Source organism: Leptosomus discolor, unplaced genomic scaffold, assembly GCF_034619465.1.
Source record: "Leptosomus discolor isolate bLepDis1 unplaced genomic scaffold, bLepDis1.hap2 HAP2_SCAFFOLD_49, whole genome shotgun sequence".
NCBI classification, from domain to species: Eukaryota; Metazoa; Chordata; class Aves; order Leptosomiformes; family Leptosomidae; genus Leptosomus; species Leptosomus discolor.
This window is the reverse complement of record NW_028237886.1, coordinates 392829-412376: the sequence shown is the minus strand read 5'-3', so window position 1 is coordinate 412376 and position 19548 is coordinate 392829. Positions and strand designations below refer to the sequence as shown.

The window sequence follows — 19548 nt, the reverse complement described above, 5'->3', positions numbered from 1 at the left end:
ACTGCTTGCTCTCCTCGCCGTTCAGACCGCCTGCACCTCCGAGTGGGCCAGAAGCCGTCAGGCAGCGCACGCTTCCCTGTTGGCCTTCAGTGGCAGCTGAGCTGCACGGTGGCTGGTGGAGCCAGCCTGTCCCACGGCCTGTGCCGGCCGGGCTGGCCCTGCCTTCCCCTGCCGCAGCGCAGAGCTGCCGGGAGGCGGCAGCAGCCCACCTGGCCTGCCTGCTGACTCGCCTCCCCTGCACCCCTGAAATGATCAGCATCTCGGTTGTGCAGCTCTGGCTGACACCAGCACCTGAGGAGTGTTGCTGCTGCTGTTGTCCAGCACGGCTGTGCTTGTTGGGGGAGGTCAGCGTGTGTGCAGTGTCGGGAGTGCGAGTCAAATGCTGGTCACGGATCCGGGTCACGCTGAGGACAAGCAGCGTGGTTCTTCAGATGGCACAAACAAGGTCTGCTGGGGGCCTTAGCCTGGTAATACGTGAGGAGGGTCATAGTTCTCAGAGCCCTGTAGTTCTTGGTTATAACAGGAGACGCTGTTCTCTAAAAACATGACGGCATTCTTTTGGCAAGCCGCTGAAACGTTGAGAAGATCCCCTCCTGGGAACACTCTGCAATATTCTTCCTGTCTGCAAGTGGCACCTGTTCATCAGAATGGATTCCAGAACCCAAGGGGCAGTTAACCTCCAGAAGTCTTAAACCTTCTGGGGAATCGCACAGACTATTTCTTGCTAAGAAGATGAAGGCTCTGTTGTTGCAGCTGTCCTTAGTGTTTCGAGACAACAAGCACTTGCACTGGTACTTGTTCTTTTCTGATCTGCGGCTCCTGTGAATGTTTCTCCAAGTTCTTGGTTTCCTGTCCAAGTGACTCTCCAGAGGACTGTAAAAATCAGTCTTCGTGGAGACTCTCTGTGCTGCGGAGCTGCCTGTATCGTTGTTGTCACCCAGCTGCCTACAAACGGCTCCCAACCCCAGACAGTGGGGCGGCATTTCTGATCTGCTGGAAGGGGGTGTCTCCATTTTTAATGTTGTTTCTTTCAGGGAGCACTGTGAGCGTGGCAGATCCTAAGCAGAAATACACTCGATTTGAACAAGTCGGGCAAGGGTAAGTCCAGTCACAGCTACTTACACAAAAGCACGCGCCAGGTATTTTGCTGGTGTGATATCAAGCGTGAAGTCGGGCAAGCTCCAAACGTGTTCAGACCCTGGGTTTAGATTCTGCTGTCTCTCAGTACTGATCAGAATTGGTGCCTGTGGTCAGAAGGCGCCGTCAAAGAGCACTTGATGCTGGCAACATCTTGTCTGCAGCGAGGGGCAGGACCTGGAAGATCTACTGTCCCTCAAGTTTGTGGCACCCGTTTGCTTGTTTTCTTAGGGGAAATCATTTTTGTGTGTCTCAAAATAATACGGCCACGCTAAAAAAAGGAGAAAAATCTTTATTGCCTGAAAGAGCAACTTAGAACCTGATAGCTGTCAGATAAATAACACTTCTCAAGAACATTTCTTTCCACTCTTTTGCTTTAAAAAAGTATTTAGTGATCAGGATTATATCTTTTCTGGCAGAGGTAGTGAAAACCAACCATTCAGTAATACACGCAGTGTCGATGCACTGTCCTTTCCTCAGATGGCTGGCACGTGTGTTCAGGGCTCTCAGAATGACTGCGTGGTGTTGCCGGAGTTTTGCAGATAGATCCAAAGAAGAGATCTGAGAAGGCACAGCTAGACTGTGTGCGTGTTACATTCTCCGGAAAAAACCCACACAAACACACCGCAGGAAAAAAAAAAAGGAAAAAATAAAACCCAACAGTGCAAAACTGGTGAAAAAAGGAAAAGAATGAAATCTATTATTTTCCAGTCTGTATATTCACCCCGCCTTTCAGTTGTGGACTAAAAGAATTTAGTATGAACTCTGGAGATTTGCATCAGCCCTTTTTCTTCCTGTTGGACCTAAGTTTTCTCTTGGATAGCCTGCATGGCAGGGGGCTGGTGGGCTGCTGCGCTGTGCACTGCTGGCTGAAGGAGTGGAGGAACCAAGGTGTTTTGGAAACAGTACAGGCAACAGAGAGCTCCTGTCAGGGCTTTCACTTCCAGGGTCTAAACCACTTCTCATGTCTCTGCTGCTCTTTTGTTTCTAGAGCGTCTGGAACTGTCTATACCGCACTCGACATCAGCACGGGACAAGAGGTAGGTGTCAACAGCCCCAGCAGATTTGGCAGGGGTTCAGCGCTTTCCCCCCAGGTGCGAACAGCGGATGGGCTTTCGGATCGCCAGGAGATCTTTACTGCAAAGGCTGTTCCTCTGAAGCGCAGGCTGGCGTCAGCCTGCAATGTACCTCGTCTGCTGTCTTCAGCTTTTCAGGGACAGCTCTTTAAGGGCACCGTGGTTCTGTGCCTCAGGAACTGAACGCTTCCTGTGGCTATCCGCTTTCCAGCAGCCATTGCACCGAGGGGTTGATTAATGCCTGAAAAGGTGCCTGCGAATTCCTGGGGGGAGGTCCTGGTCCCCCTGGCATCAGGAAGAGCCTTGGTGCTTTCTGTGCTTGGGCTGATGCTTCACCCATCGCTTCCAAGGCCCATCGTAAGAGAACTGGTTTTTTACTTACTGTGTCTTGAGGACAGGTTGGTGCTCTCCACAGTGCTGTTGGTCCCCGGCTGCTACCATGTTACATCATCCCTGACTGGGCATTTGAATGGAGAGAAATCTGTAAAGAAATCGCAGCAAGCCTTTGGGCCTGCTAAAAACTATAGTTTTTACTGCCAATGTGAATGTGTTGGTTTAGAAATTGTTACATCTCTGTTCCCCACTGTGCATGAAGTTGTGCTCTTACAGAGAATGTTGGTCTCGATATACAATTTAACTCTGTACATTTACAGCATGTAAAACTGCCTGTGGACCTGGCCATAGATTGGTTAGTAATACAGATCGTAAAATCTGAAGATCTGTCACAGTGAGAGGCCTCGGGAGAACCCCAGGGGTGGTCACAGATTCCCCTGTTGCTGTGAGGAATAAATAGCTTCGTTATGTCACTTAATTTTGGACACACTTTGTCCTTATTAACAACCAGCAAGAACGCAAGGAGGGCACTTTCTCCTTTCAGAGAAGGCCACACTAGCTCTGTCTTAGTTACTGAATATATTGATGCATCCACTCGCTGCTGAAGGCTGCCGTCATTCAGTCCCAATTTACCTTAACCACAGCTTCAGGCAGTAATACTGTTTAGCATTTTTTCCATCAGGTGTTTCATCTCCAAAGTGTGATGCAAGACCTAATGAAGGAGAGATCGTGTTTAGGACTCAGTTTTGTGCTTTAGTCATCCTGAAGCTGGTTGACACACACCTGACAGATGAGAAGACGTATCTCAAGACCAAAGCTCTCTCCAAAAGAATACAGCCGTGTTTAGGTCCAGTGTCGGTGACAGCCTGTTACAGCCCGTGGAGTGGTTGCAGTGAAGTGGGGGCCGGGGGGTTGAGAAGCAGCTCTTGAAGGAGAGTTAACACTGACAGTCCCTGTAGTGGCCCCTTTAAAGTGGCATCTTAACGTTTTTGAATATGGGCAAACACTGCCTGAAAATCTGGCTGGAAAACCAGGCCCGAGAGCGGAGGGGTGCTCTCTTTTGGGCCATGTCAAGAGCAGGACTGGGCAGAGGGGGAGGCTGGCCAGACTACGGGGGAGCAAGAGGCAGACTTGAAATAGCCCCGGGGCGTCGTCTCCCCAGCGGGCGCGTGTCGGGTAGGGGGGCTCTTCTGGGGTGGGTTTGTAGGAGCCCTTGGCCGGAGCTGAGCTGGAAGGCAGGGAGGGAAGCAGGGCTGAGCCCAGAGGGACGGGGCTGGCAGAAGTGGGCTCACGAGGAGGCCAGGACGAAAAGCTCGAGCAGGGCCCATGGCTGCCTGGGGGAAGGTGGCACTGGGCGCAGGAGCCAGGCTGAGGCAGAGGCAGGCTGGCTACAGCGGTTCAGAGCAAAAGTGGTCATATTAGTGATAATTAGACAAGGTGGTGTCTTAGAGAATCCCTTTGCTCTTTGGGGCTACAGCTTCAGCTTTCTGATTTATCATTCCTGGCTGTCAACAGATACATCTGAATCTCACGGGTAGTGTCTCATCCACCTGCAGTGCTGCACTTTACAGCTGCTCTGAGACAGAGGTCTGCAAGGGATCTAAAAGCCCTAAGCTCTGCTTATGACCCTGGGTGTATCCATAAAATACTGATGAATGGATTATTGTTTTTTAACCCAGAAAATAATTGCAAATCTAAACTGTGCTAAAGAATGGCATTCAGAGTTGCAAAATAAAAATTCAAGGCATTAGGAAGTGCTAGGGTCGTACTTTTTGTGTAACCTTAGTAATCTTTTTAGTACAGCATTTGCCACGTAACGTGCATTTGTGTTTTGTTTCAGTTATGCAGTCAAGAACACCAGCAATTGCTGAAATAATGATCAAAAATCACGATTGCTAAAGCATTACCAGCTGGTTTTATGTTTTCACAGCAATAAAATCACTTCCTGCTTGAAAGCGTGCACGAATAATAATACCGTGATACACTAAGGCCATTTGAAAAGAACCTAGATAGACCTAAAAATGGTAGACCATTTTGACAGATTTACAAGGCAAAATGTATTTGGCCATGTGTCCTGCAAGCAGCACCCAAGCTAGCAAAGAAATAGGGCGTTGTAGTGTGAGTTACTGACCTCTTACGTCTAATAACAAGACAGCTTGGCAGAGCTCTGCTATGTCATTCCAAACCCACTCCCTTCGTGTTCATTCTGATCTCGTACCACAGACTGCTCAAATGAATGGTTTTTAATGTCATTTCAGGTGGCCATAAAACAAATGAATCTCCAACAACAGCACAAAAAGGAACGAGCTCTTAACGAAAGCCTGGTGATGAGGGAAAATAGGAATCCAAATATTGTTAACTGTTTAGACAGGTAAGTAGTTCTGGTACTATCACATGAATGTTCATTTACGTACTGCAAGCCAAAGATTAAAAAACTTCTGGTCTCTGGCAGAAGATTGACCTCTTCATTATTTATCTACTCATATACAATTTCTGGGAGAAGATTGTGTTTTGTCTGCGTTAATCTTTTCTGGCATATATAGTTTGAAGACTGTTTTTAAAAATGTGCATCAGCCATGTCTTACTAAAACAACAGCCCATGAGTTCACTACCTCTGTGTTGTTTTGTTGTTGTTTTTGTTGTTGGGGTTTTTTTTTTCCTTTTTTTTTTTAAATTGATCATATTTTCTCTGTCTTATGATAAGTGCTGATAAGTCCTCACAGAAATTATTTCCGTTGGGCTGTTCCCACTATTTTCCATTACTGTGGATGCCAGGAAGACTAGGTTCTTGTTTCCAGAAACACATCATTTGCCAGTTTTAATTTTTTTTTTCCTCTCTCTGTGTGTTTTTTATGTAAGGTTTTCCAAACTGTGGACCAATTTCTGTCCTCAGTGGTACACACCCTCCTACCATGGATGTCTATGAAAGTTGTGTTGCCTTGTTTCTGGAGTTAATCCTGGAATCTTTGCGTTAAGATGATGAACCAGATGATGTGCTATGTCCTGGTTCCAGATTTATCTTTGCTGTTGGTAAACTGCATTTTTCACTTGCTTGCCATCTAAGACATGTAATTTTTCACTCGCATGCCTTTCTCATTTAGGCTGCACAGATTCTAAGTCCTGTATAGCCTAGAAGGAACGTCTAGTCATTTTATTCTGTCTTCGTTTGAAAATGACCTGGAAACAAAAGCCACCAGCAGTCTTTTCCATGAGGTAATTTAGCTGTGCCTGTTCATCTCAGTGCCCTTGTTTTCTTCTTTCAGCCACCTGGTCAGTGATGAGCTCCGGGTGGTGATGGAATACATGGCTGGTGGCTGTTTAAGAGATGTTGTTACCCAGTTTTGTATGGATGAAGAGCAGATGGCAGCTGTCTGCAGGGAGGTGAGGGATCCCGCGTGTGCTTCCTCTTCCTTGGACGGGATGGTACTGGTGAACAGGTGGTAAGAACATGAGGGATTTCATCTTGAGAGCTTTGTTTCTGCGTTGCTTTACGATATGGAGAAGAAAGGGCACCTTAAGTGAACTGCCTGCCAGTATCGCTGCACTTACTGTCCTCTGTCATTACACTCTGAAACACTGTTACTGTGTTATCTTTTCTTTTTTTTTTTTTCTTTTTTTACTCTTCTCAGCTCTACCTCTTTAAACACGTGCCTGGAGCATGTCTGTACTGCATTCCTTGCCTGTAAAAGCAAACATGCTGGTGGCAGATTTTTAAAAGAACAGCAAAGAAAAATAGAGACTCATTTGTCAGAGTCCTCAGCTTAAAAGGATAGCATTCGACCCAAAATGGCATTTGCTTCTGAAAAATTACTAAGGTGCTATTTCCAAACCTGCTATAGAGCCTGACAATAAAATCTTTGTCCTGCAACCTCCCACCCAACAGTGATCCACTTCAAACCGAAGGAAGGGACTTTCTCATTTTTGGCAAAACATAGTTTGTCATACGGATGGAGATAGCACACTGATTGGGCAGCAGCCATCCTGCCTGTGCTTTCAGGGGCTAGTCTGTGACAGTAATGGACATTTCTCTTTCCAAACCTGATAAGCCTTTATTTGGAAAGTTATTACTTTAATAGTAAGTTGAAGCACCAAGCTATTCCTCTGGACAGCGCAATATTTGGGCGTTACTCACAATTAATCTAGAAATTAAATCTTTTAGAGGCATTTCCTTTCTTGTGTGGTGAAATCAGGTCATTAATTTTTACCCTCATGTTTGTTTTTTACGTATCAGTGCCTTCAAGCCCTGGATTTCCTTCATTTAAAGCAAGTGATTCACAGGGACATCAAAAGCAACAGCATTCTACTTGGCATGGACAGGTCTGTCAAATTGGGTGGGTATTCCTGGTCAGGCACAGCCTTCCCAGGCTGTGGCACGGGGCTGCTTTTGACTGATGGCCAGTTCCCCAAAAGGGATGCCTGTGGCAGTGCGCTGACCACTGCTGCCAGCTCCGAGGACAGTTCCAACATGCAGAGAGGCATAGAAAGGAAAAAGGTGTCAAGAGTGGCTTTGGTTTGTGTGTGGCCCTTCCAGAGGGAGGCAGTTACAGTCTAACGGTTCAAGTCAATAAAAGCCACTGCAGAAAACTTGAGGGGTGTTATTAAGTGGCCAAATCAGTATTTCCGTGGCTACAGCACTGAGTAAACAGAGCATGGCAGCTTTTCCAGATAGATTCCACACCGTGTTCTCAGGTATAGAGTGGGGATTTCTTTTGCTCGCCTTCCTAATTCAAGCTGCCTTTAACACCACTTGTTTTTCTCCTCAGCTGATTTTGGCTTCTGTGCTCGGATCATCCCTGAGCAGAGTCGACGGAGCACAATGCTCAGGACTCCATACTGGATGGCACCAGAAGTGATGAGAAAAGAAGCCTATGGCCCCAAGGTGGACATCTGGTCGCCTGGGGTCATGGCTATAGAGATGGTGGATGGAGAACCTCCTTACTTTAGTGAAGATCCTCTCAGGGTAAGGTGCACATAAAATCAGATACCAGTGTCTTTCAAATCTATCCCGTGTTTAGTCCCCCATGAGACAAAACCCGAGCCGCATCAGCTGGAACCAGTTCCCCCATGGGCCACTTCTAAAGCTGTCAGGGAGCGCAGCAGCATCTACTGTAGCTTTGGTGACGTCAAGGGGAGAACCTCCAAAGAGCAGTGACTTGTATCCAGTTCAGAAACATGCCATTTCTGCCTTCAACGGGGCTTGAAATACCTCGTATGTTTTTTGAACTCTCTTTGAGCTGTATCTCTGAGTGACAGCGATTTTTCAGCGGCAAGTTTCTCCAGTTGGGGAGTTTTTCTGAAAAGCATTCCAGCTGTGTCTGCAGGCAGAGAAGTCTTTTCAAACGGGTCAGTGCCGATGGCTTACCTGAGCCTTTCAGGAGGTGTCACTGCTTATAGAAATGCCATAATTATTCATTAGCAAATAACTTCCTGAAAATGTGTTTTAGCACAGAAACTTGTAGTAAATGAATGTATTTTTAATGATTTGAAGTTTTCAGCTTCATCCTCATTTCTTAACATGAAATGACCAGCTCTTATCCCAAATGGGTGTGTAATAGTGGAGGAATGTATATAAAGATAAAACCTCATGACTGGTAGCTGGAACAAACTTAGATGCTGCACAGTTAATTCCTGATAGGGATGCAGGAATTTATGAGGAAATTAATTGTGACCCATGTGTATAGACACAGAATTTTTGTTAAGGCTGGAATTAAAATAGAGCATGATGCGTAGCTTTTCTCACAGCAGTAAGACTGCACTCTCCCTACTCTACAGCACCCAGAGTGCGTGCTGCAGGCTGAGAGAAGAAACAGCAGAAGGATCAGGACATACCCCCTGGCAGGCTACTTAAGAAAGGAATACAACAGCTACACCAGTGTCAATCCTCCACTCTGAACAAAGGTTCCTGAGTTTTCTTGGAAGACTTCTTTTGGTTTGGTAGGTGCCCCAAGGTTTTTCGTTCCAGTGCACACAGAAGGAGCAGCGTGCGCTGTGCCACCTCGTGAGGGGGGAGAAGAAGCAAACAGGTTTGGGTTCAGCCTGATGCTGAGTCAGCTGAGTGCAGCACAGCTGGCAGGGTGGCAGTAGGCCTGTGTCCCTGGTTTGGAGGCTGAAAATTCCAAGCTTCATTAACCTCAACTGTTAATTAGGGCTCCTCGAGAAGCTTCAGGTCGACTGTGAGGAAGGGAACTGGATTTCTTATCTCTGATCAAATTCACATTCAGCGATTCCTGCCCTTGCCCAGATTATTTGAGATGCTCTTTTTCTTCATACATGCCTCGTCTGCTGTGGGAGTTGAGATCAGCTTGAGCACTTGGAGCTTCAAGGCATCTTCAGGTGTCTGAGTCAACCTGCAGGAGGTTAAAATCAGGCACCTGGAGTTGGTCCCGTCTGTGTTCACTTCCTGGGCTCTTGGGCAGAGGCTGTTGCCCCTGAGCTGGGAACAGTGAACAGCTTGTGATGGACCGCCTGAAGTTCCCCAGTTCCCAGCTGTTTTTATGAAGGTGAATCATCCCCAGCAGGGACAGGATCCCTCTGCTGTTGTGTGTGGAATCACAGAGTGCAGTGAGAGCTCTCAGCTGCATCCAGACAGGAGAGCTGATAAGCAAGGCCTGTGTTTGCAGGTCAGGTTTTAGCTGATGGCACACAGTAGCTGTTGGGTTTAATAGTCACATTTAGACCCCATCCAGGGAGTTCTGCGAAGCCTGGAAACCAAAGGATGCTCTTTCAAACTTTGCGTGTTTCAATAGTGCAAGGCACGCAGCAGCTTCCATTACCGACATGGATTGAAATACCGAAATATACTATAAGGGCATTAAAGGATCATTAATCGTAGAGTTAAAACCAGGCTTAATGTCGATGCGTTTGTTGTTTTCCATGTGCAGAGCAAACGCATCCCCTGTTGCTCAAGTTCTTCCCAGCCGATGCAGAACTCACAGGAATGAACCATTTTCCAGCCAAGAGTGGCCTGGATATTTCTGTGACGGTGTTTGTTTTCTCTCACTGTGATTTCCTTCCACCAGGCGTATGCCTGGGGCCTGAGGGACAAATACTGGTGCGATAAATATCCTTTGAAATGCCGGTCGGACCTCCCCAGTTTCAGTTTTAAGAAAACCCAACAAACCAAATCCCAGGCATTTCTGTTTGCTTTTTCCTTTATTAACCACACTGCATCAATTTTCTTCAAACCTATAACATATTTTCCAAATGCTGTGAATCTTCTACAGTTTCAGGCTTCTAAATCTTCCATATGTTGTTCCGTCATGTATCTGGGTGCCCTGGATAACTTTAGGGTCTCATTTTCACAGACTGCAGCTGTATGCCAAATCCATTCTTCTTTCTTGGTACGTTAAAGAAATCCATGAGCTTATTGCCCCTTTGCAGCTACTGCAAACACTTCTTTCCTTTGTACTGTACTTGCTTTTCTCTGCCAGCTGGATCACAGGAAAGCAAAAGAGACACTGCAAGAAGGTGCTTCAGCTTCCCCTAGATCTTTTTCTGTGGTCGTAGAACTGTTTAAAAGGTGCAGTACCCAGCTACAGATGACTCTGCTGATTGGAGTTCTGTGAAGAAAGGAGCAGCTGAAAGAGCTCCCTTTGTCCTGGCACTCCTGTTTCACAGCCAGGTGAATGGAGCCGGAATAAAATTCCCAAGGCTGCCATGGGTGCTGTGTTCCTTTACCGCAGGAGAAGGGATGTCCCTGGGGCAGCACCATTTAACCGCAGTGAGGACAGGCCCTCCGGCTCACCGCTGTGCCCGGTGCCTGAGGGCAGCTGCAGAGGGACGGGACAGGACTGATTTTGTGACACTTCTGTTGTGGGAAAAGTAGAGAAACTTCCTTTTATTGTTTTTACTCTAGGATAGTTCATTTGCCTTTTTAGGCCTGGAATTTTTCCTCTGTGTTTAAGAGGATAAGAGCAAAGTCCCTTTGGCCACCGTCTCTTTAAATGCCAGTAGCGCAGAGCTGTTCTTGTCATGGCGGACATTTGTATGGAAGACTCCTAGGCCTATTTCCATTATTATTGCTGTATATTTGGGACATATTCTGCAAGTTTAGGTGCAAACAGTTCAAAACGTTTGTCTTGCGTTTCTAAAGAACGTCTTACAAAAGCAGAATGAACTCATCTGTCCAGCTTCTCAGCATGTGAGACCTTGGTTCCAAGTGAACTGCCCCGGATAATGCTCGCCCCATGTTTTGCAAAATTCTGTTCTAATTCCTTGGCCTGAGGTCTGTCAGGAAGACTTGCTGATCTGGAATTTGGAGACTGCTGACATAGTTGCAGGTGGCTCCTGTCTGCCCAATAGTGTTTTTTCTTCCTAATAAAATTGTGCATACAGCTTACATGTCTGTGTTGGAAATGAGGTTCCAAATGCTTCTGTTTATCCAAGGAATAAGCTGATGGATCTAGTTTTTATTTCATCCATTTACCATTTCTATCTAGAATAGAGCAAAAATCTGGACTAGGTTTGTTTTAAGGAAGCTGTACTTTAGGGAGCAGTGAGCACTGCAGGGATGCATTTTATGTAATCATCCTTTGAAATAATACAGCTGGCCCGAATTCACTCTTTAAAATAGCCAGGAAAGCTGGTGTCGATGCATGGAGAAGCAAACTGTGCTTTTGCTGATGTAGTTCCTACTAATGAGGTCAGCCACTGCAATCAGCTGTCGAGGCAAGATCACGTTGATGTTGGAGTAGCTGTGGCTGCATCGGGGTTTGTTTTGTAGGTATAGAAAAATCATCTCTAACCCTCTGCCAGGGAAGAAACTGGCCCTGGAGACTGGACCTTAAAAAACAGGCTCCCTATAAGCAGCTCTGGGTAAGAAAGAAACAGGTGGAGTCTCGTGTTTCTTGTCTCTCTAGGCGATGGATCTGATAGTGACCAACAGGACACCAGAGCTGCAGAACCCCGAGCAACTGTGTGCTGAGTTTCAGGCCTTTTTGAGCTGCTGCCTGGAGGTGGACGTGGGCAGGCGAGGGTCTGCCCAGGACCTTCTGCAGATAAAACGCGAAGCGGCTGCAGGTGAAAGAGCTGCGCTGTGTCCTGGTTTTGTCATCAGCTGAACTCGAAGGCATCAGATGGAGCCCCCTCGTGTTAGTCTCCACTCTGGGTGCTTTTCAGCTGAAAAACAAGTGGAATCCTACAGTGGTTTGGGTTGGAAGGGACCATTGGAGGCCATCTAGACCAGCCCCCCTGCAGTGAGCAGGGACATCTTTAGCTGCATCAGGTTGCTCAGAGCCGCATCCAGCCTGACCTTGGATGTCTCCAAGGATGGGGCTTCTGCCACCTCTCTGGGCAGCCGGTGCCAGTGTTTCACCACCCTCACGGTAAAAAATTTCTTCCCCATATCTAGTCTGAATCTGCCTTCTTATAGTTTAAAACCGTTACCCCTTGTCCTATTGCGACAGGCCCCGCTAAAAAGTCTGTCCCCATCTTCCGGATAAGCCCCTTTCAGCACTGGAAGGTGGCTGCAAGGACTCCCCGGCCTCTTCTCCTCTCCAGGCTGAGCAACCCCAGTTCTCTCAGCCAAATGCCTCCAGGGCTGGTGACTCAGCCACCTCCCTGGGCAGCCTGCTCCAGTGCTTGAGAAGGTTACCACTCCCCCTGTGCTGTGTCAGTTGAGTCGTTAGAATATGGATAAAGGAGTCTTCATAATCATCTTCTAGTGAACTTGGTGACTTAGTAGGTAGGGGCTGTTTTGAAGATAATGTCAGTGGTGAATGAGAATGTCGGAGAAGCCTATTGAAATGCACAATGGCAACCTCTCCCAACCTAGAAGAAAGCTAAAACATGACAAAATCAAGCTCGTTTGCATTGGAAGACCTTTGAAGAACTCGAACAGGGGGGGAAAAAAGGAGATCTGGTAGAGGCCTCACATGCTGGTGCCACTCCCGAATAACAGCAAAGGTGAAAGAAGTCACAACTAGGAGGTGCGCAGGAGTTGAGGCCCATTCTGTAGACATGAAGTGCTGCAGAGCGAAGGGTGGGTGCATTCCTGAAGGGGTGAGGGGAGAAGAGAAGGTGGGCTGTTCCGTACTGCTTACGCTCCAGTTTTCACCAATTGCTTGTTGTAACCGGACAGCGGAGCCGAGGGTTTGATTCAGTGGAGTTACATTTGCAGTTCTGTCAGTCTGACTGTGAAGGCACTTAAAGGGTTTTGCTGGCTTTCATCGGTGAAAGAAGCGGCTGTTCGTGAGCGTAGCGATAAGCAGAACAAAGAGAAGGTAGATTTTGGACTTCAGTTATGGTGGTGTTCTTCAGGACTGTTGGGGAATTCCTTTTCTCCGTGCAGAATGATCTGTTGAATTGAACTGGGTGTAGGGGTGAAAACTCAGCGAGTGAATTTTGGAGTACTCTGCGCGTGAGAGAGAGAGAAAGCAAAAGGCAAGAGAGTTTTTAAGTCTGAATGTGAAGGTAGATGAGCAACCAAATCGGTTCTTAATAGGAGGGGAGGAATGGAACTGGAGTAGGTGATTAATCTCTTACTTTGTCCCTCGATGAATATTGTGGTGAAAAATACGGTCTATGGCAAACTGTCAGAGTGATGAGGTGTTCACATCACCTTCTGTAACGTTTCTTCTCTTCTCTCGAGGTTCTTCCTGAACACCAATGAGGTGACATCTGTTTTTAAAAACTTGGGCATGATTGGATGGGGAACAACAGGGCAGTAAGTATTGTTGTTTTTTAATGAAGAGGCTAGGTACAGTAACTTACCTGTTCTTCTAATGGTTAAATATTTATTGGAAATTAAATTTTAAAATGAAAAAAAAAAATCTGCGTGTGCTAGTGGGTGTCTAAGAGTGTAATGAAAGAAAGCAAAGCTGCAGATACTGGTATTGCAGTTGGCATTCCAGGTCATCCAGTTAGTGTTTCAGTTCTGACATCTCGGTTTTACTTGTGCTTCACCCAACTGTTTCCCCGTGTCGCTGAAGAGATTTTTCTGTGCTGTGCTTTTCAGCTGTGGCTGGTGTTTAACGATACGATCCTGTGATTGTTCCCTAGGATCGGTGAGGTTGGAAAAGACCTTTAAAATCATCGGGTCCAACCGTAAAAGTAACACTGCCAAGTTTGCTGCTGAGCCATGTCCCTAAGCACCGCATCTACACGTTCATGGTACAAGTAATAGAGATGTTTATTGTTTCAGCAGTCATGTCATCTAAGTGTGACGTATGAGAGCAGCAGGAGGTCATTTTTTACAGCCTCTGTGTTCCTCGGGTAATTGCCTTTCCTCCTAAGTGAGGAAAAGGCAAAGGTTCTGGCAAGGTAGTGGATTCTAGCCTTTTACTGTCTTTCTTTTAACAATTTAAATGTGCGCTAGGGCATCCCAAATAACAAAATGTCTTGAGGAGCCAGCTGCCATGTGTCGTTCGTGTGCTCTGTTTGTGATGGGAGAAGCATGAGAGAGAATTGGCTGCATCAGCTACAGGAAGGGAAGGTCAAGCTATTCATACAAACACGAATCGAGTTATTTTGATAAGATCATTTTGCACTTTTTTAACGGGCAGCTTGACGTTTGAATAGAAAAGGGTTCCTTCTCAGTTAATTTTGAGAGAATTTATTCCAAGTTGTATTTTATTTACCTCAGGTTTAGAGCACAGCTTCCCCGTCAGTTAGGAAGTACCATCCTGCAGTATAGCCCACCTAGGATTCCACAGGAGAGAGAAGTCTCAGTCGTAGTTTCTCACATTAATAGTCCGAGTGATTTCTATCTGCAGTGGGTAAGTTTAGAAATAAGGTCTGTTTAAATAAAACTCTGAACAAACCTTTTAACCTTTGGCTACTTGTCGTCCACCTTAAATAAGCTACTGTCCGTCGCTTGTAACCGGTTTTAGGATTCCTGGAATTAGTAGGTGAGATGAATTCTTACAATCCTAGCTTGATTCCAGGAATTCTTAGAATTCCGGAAGGTTAACACATTTTGGTCAGTTTTGTTAGATGGTTAGTTCCTATGCGGGCATGCAGTGGTTTACTGTTTCAAGCAGAGATTGGACAGGGCAATATCCAACAATTGTCAGGCTCTTTGATTCACGTGAGGTGTTCCTAACCGCTGTGTCATGTTGGGGGAGGCCTAGGAAGTACATTGCTAGAGAAAATGGCCCTTAAGAGAGCAACAGTACCACGGGGCAGGGGTGCGGGGGGTGTGGGGGTGTGTGTGTGTGAGATTTGTTTTTCTCATTTTAGACAGACAGCCTGGATTCTCTGTCTCCTGCAAAGAAAATTCAGGAGGTGTATAGACATGAGCATGGGACAAACGTGGAGATGCTCTGCCCAGTTGAAGGCCAAGCCTGCGTGGCAAAGTGGGAAGACGGGAATTGGTACAGAGCGCAGATTCTAGGTGAAGTCTCGGTTCTTTCGCTCTAACGCTGGGTTGGGAAGTCAGATGTGGCTCTAGATCACGGGCTGTGAGCAGTAAGTAACAAAGCTGTTGTTTTCACTGGGCGTTCTTAGACTGGCGGGAGGTTCATAGAGTCAGTAGTACTAATGCATGTTATGACCTTTTGCTGTTACTGGAGAGGGTTATGCATTTTTATTTTTCTTTAAATCAAGAGAAGCGGTATACTTCATTTTCTATATATTATTGAAATTCTATGATCTAATTATTTTAAATAATTTTTCTCTTACTGTTACAGTTTGCACTACAGGTTTGTCTGTTAAGCCAACCTCTGAGCCTAGCTCGCGTGGGTCGCTTATTCCCCATGGCAATTCCGAAGGGGACTGGCCGTTCTTGTGCTGGCTCCTGTGCTGCCTGTGTGGGCAGCGCCGCGTGCCTGTGTGCTCGCGTGTCTCCTGGGCACATACTTGATGTGCCAGGGTCTCATGAAGTGGTTAGATGGAAGGGGACCAAACTGCGAACTCTGTCGTTGCAGGAACGTGACAGAGCTGACTCTCAAAGAACAGAGTTTTGGAACTGGGTTGTAGGACACTTGAAGCTGTGATATTTGGTGATTGTATGGTGTAAATGTGGGGTTTGCTCTGAAATTCGGGTGCTTTAACCTGTATCAGATACTCATTTTTTGTTTTAATAACTTGGGCTGTTTTTCTTGAAGGGCTGCCAAGTCATCAAGCAGTTTTGGTGAAATATGTTGACTTTGGCAATGTTGCCACCTTAACTCTTAAAGACATACGCAGAGTCAAAAAGGAGTTTCTGAGCTTTCCAGAAAAGGTAAATTAGAGCTCGCCTGGATTAAATACTCAAAATAAACAGAATCTGGGTGGATGGAAGAGGAAGGCGAGGGTTGTTAACGTTCAGAAGTAAATAAAATGTTAAGCCAGTTCCTTGTCACATTGAAAACCCGTTTAATTGGTTTTGGATCATCCAGTTTCATCCAGTTTTAAATGAAATCTGAGGCTGCCTTGGGGTGAGGAGGTGTCTGTATAGTGTGTGTGTGTTTAATTCAGATCCAATCAAATGGCGGTGACGTGGCAGCAGAAGCCGAGGTCATGCTGTCTCGCTGTCCTGCGTGAGCGCAAAGCAGAGGCTGTGACGGGGCTGTGGTGAGACGGCCTTGGTGCGTGATGAGAGATCGATAACTTGAGTCCTCCTGTAGGCGATCAGGTGCAGGCTGGCTGGCATTGAGCCCTGCAAAGGGGCAGACGAGTGGAACAGAGAAGCCAAGGCAAGATTTGGAGAAATGACTGAAGGTAAAATTCTGCTGTGTTCAATTTTTGGTAAGTTATCGAGTTTCTGTTTCAGTATGATTGAATTGACTCAAACGTTGAAACATGCACTCTCGTGTTTTAGATAGTGTTTGTTGGAAGCGCTTGTGCTCGTACTTGTGACAGGTGGCCTGGAGTGAGAGTATCTCACCATGAGCCAGCTGGAGGAGACCTAACAGATGATGGCTGCTGACAAAAGCTCTGGTTATGGCTCCTCTTACGGACCACACCAGCCTTGAGGGACATAAGTGTCCTGGTTTATTAAGAGGGGCCTGTTTCCAGAAGTGCTCGCTGTCCTTGACTCTTCTGACTTTACTGGTAGCTGGGAGTGGGATCGCTGCGGCTGTAAAGCATCGCAAAAAGAAGAAACAAGCAAGAAGAATTTCAGCTAACACATCTATGCCTTAGTAGGATTTTTCTCAACACCATTTATTGTTAACCTGTAGCTCGTTATTTTTCAGCGCCTGGGGGATGGTGGTTTGGAGCCCATCTCATAAATGAAATGACATGTAGCAGTTGGTTTTTTTGTACAAAAACATGGTGTAATTATTGGTGTATTTGAAGTTAAATTTTGTAGATACGTGCAAAGCTAAGCCTCTGCATTTTGTTGATGTTCAGAATCAATTGCTTTATAAACAAAATGTCATTTTACAGAATTCTATCTTTTATAGTACCATTTGCCTCCAAAGCCGTCAGTAGTCTTTATACTGTCATTGGGTGGCTGTAGTTCTGTTTATATTATTCATTCACAGAAATTTTAGAGGCGAACATCTTGTCTGTTGAACTCGTGGACTCCCCTGCTCCTCCTGGAAGAATCTTTAGTATTAACTGCCAGCTAGTTAAAGAAGACCTGGCGTCCTACATAACGGGGTAAGTACTCTGTGCGTAACGTAAAGTATGTGGAGATACTGAATTTGTGTAGTAAAGTTTCTGGCTTTAATATGTTGCCTCCAGTGACTGTAACTTACCACATTTGTGATAAATTCATGACAAGTCACATTCCTCAGCTGATGTGAGTTACAGAGTGTAACTCTGCAGTTTGGCGTGATCGAGTTCTCCAGCTGAATCTTGACCAACGTCATGTATTGGAATTGTAGTTGATGGAGAAGGTGGAGATGAAATGTCTGCATCGTACTTGTAGTGTGCTTAAGTGCCCAGTCCTCCCAAACTGGTTATCGTGAAGGTTCCCCTTCCCTTGTAGTAAGGAAAGAAATACCCCTTTTGTGTGTTGGACCTGCAGCTGAGGTGAGTCGTCTCTGTGGAAGGTCTGTTGTTGGAGAAGAAGTACTGAGGTAACCAGCTGTGATAGCCACAGACAGAAGGGTTGGGAAGCCTGCTGGGGGAGATGGGGCTGATAAGGAGATGACAGGGCTGCATTTAGTTTGTTGGCTTTTTGGAAGGCTAATCCGTGGGCTGTGTTTGTGAAAAACAGTCATTACTCTCTCGTGAATAACTCTTGAATAGGGATGAGAATAAGAAGATTGCTGTGTAGAAAATTTTGATTCCGAAAGGGAATTTCTGAATTTGCTTTTTTCAGGAGGAAGTAAGTAAGTGGATTTTCGTCTCTTAGCTCAGAAATACGACTAAGTCCTAGGAAGACTTTTCTTTACCGGTCACGCTTTTCAGTCAGGTTTTTGTCAAGTGAAGGAGCTTTATTGAAACCTGAACAGCAGAGTTGTTTTGTCACTGTCACTGGGGTGTTTTATTGTGTGGCAGCTGCAAACAAGCAGCCGTGTGACTTTACTGTAAGTGTCTAAAGTTGGTGGCTTGTCTAATGTGGATTTTTGTGGTCACTCGCTCACTGCCCCCTCCTTGGTTGGACTGGGGAGAAAACAGAAGAAAGAGGAGCAAGAAATCTCATGGGTCAACTTGACAGAAGACAGGGAAGTTGCTTACCGACTACTGTTGTGGGCAAAACAGACTCAATTTACCTTAGTTTATTGCTAATTAGCATAAATCCTTCAAGACTGGTGCAAGCATTGTACCCAAACAGTTACAGCAGCCCCCTCTCCCTTTCCCAGCGCAAGTTTGCTCCAAGCCCCTCTCCTCCCCTGATGCCCCGGCTCCCCTCAGTCCCTTCGGTGAGGCCATGGGCAGGGCAGGGGCTGGGGCCAGGACCAGCCGTTTCTCCCCGCTGCTCCTTCCTCCGTGCTCTTTGCTTCCCGTGCTTCAGCACAGGCCCTCCACAGGCCTCGGTCCCTTCAGGAGCGTGCCTCTGCCCCCCCAATACCCTCTGCTCTCCTGACCTTGGTTCCTTCTCCCTCTGTTCCCTCTGTTCTGTTCCCTCCTCTCTCTCCCTGGCGTTTCTGCCCTTCAGGAAAGGAGAGGTGCCACCGGCTCCCGTTAGGATTACTCTTCCGTGTTTAAGGTTGTTGTTGGGGGATGCCCAGGCCAGCCCTGAACTGGTAGAAGAGACTCTAAGCGGGAGAGCACAGCTCTGCTGAAGCTGGCTTGCTGGCCAGCAAACCTTAGTCACCTCGCTCTTGCGTTGGGATAGGAAGTAGTCCATGCAGAATTCCGGGGAGCAACCTTGGAGCCTGAAGTTCATTCCAAACAGATGGTTTTTGCTGATGGGTGTGCAGTGATACTGCTGTACTGGAGTTACTAGAGAGGGTGTTGGAGGACTCGTAACGTGTGCTTCACTTGGGAGAGCTCTCTGTGGCACGTTGCCTCTGTCCGTTTCCCAGTTCAGGCTGGTTGGACACACGGCAAGCGTTGCTTGTGAGCTTTGGTGTTCCTTTCTTCCCTGGTTCTACAAGGCGGCTGTTTTACCCGTTGGTTTCCAAACGCCTGCCCCAGGCAGGTTTGCAGAAATAACTGTGGGGCAGTGGGCAGTGGGTGAGTCAAAGCTTCAGGGAATTTCTCTCTGCCAGAGCAGTTTGTTTCCTTCCCGTGAAGGAAGGCATAGACGGGTGGTAGATCTCCGAGAACAGAGCTTCTTCCTGGCGGCCCAGCAGTGCCCACAGTTAAACTCACGCTTGCCGTCTCCTTTGGTCAGCGGTGGTTACCAGAAGCCAGTTCTTTTGTGTTCACAGGTTTTTGTTGGAGCTGCAGTCTCTTACGGCTCTAGCTGGTGCAGCTCACACAGGCTTGTCCTGAGCCGGGCTGTGGCTCAAAGTACCTACCAGCCACCTCTGGGTTGCTGCTGGGCTTTATTCTATCCGGTTCAGGCCATTTAAACAAGTTTTCATCAAGGTGTTGCATGACCAGACTTCACTCGGGACTCTGCTGAGGACAGTGCTGGCACCGGTTGCGGTGCGTTTGTATGCTCAGGGACCACTAGAAAGGTAAATGTTTGGCTGACGTTCGTCATCTTCACGTCTGGAAGGAATACTTACACATCTTAGAA

The 19548-nt window shown here is 46.7% G+C and overlaps 1 protein-coding gene across 1 annotated transcript in view; it reads left to right on the top strand.

Annotated features, from left to right (window-relative positions):
- Positions 1-18643, top strand: part of LOC147412479 (serine/threonine-protein kinase PAK 3-like) — a 63908-nt gene extending 45265 nt beyond the window's left edge. The window contains exons 8-16 of the mRNA XM_086481332.1: positions 1035-1098; positions 2129-2177; positions 4805-4917; positions 5810-5927; positions 6778-6877; positions 7310-7506; positions 11405-11564; positions 16952-17069; positions 18568-18643. Of these exons, the coding sequence (XP_086337458.1) occupies positions 1035-1098; positions 2129-2177; positions 4805-4917; positions 5810-5927; positions 6778-6877; positions 7310-7506; positions 11405-11564; positions 16952-17069; positions 18568-18643 (995 nt within the window). The remainder of the gene's footprint in view (positions 1-1034; positions 1099-2128; positions 2178-4804; positions 4918-5809; positions 5928-6777; positions 6878-7309; positions 7507-11404; positions 11565-16951; positions 17070-18567) is intronic.
- Positions 18644-19548: the final 905 nt, after the last annotated feature.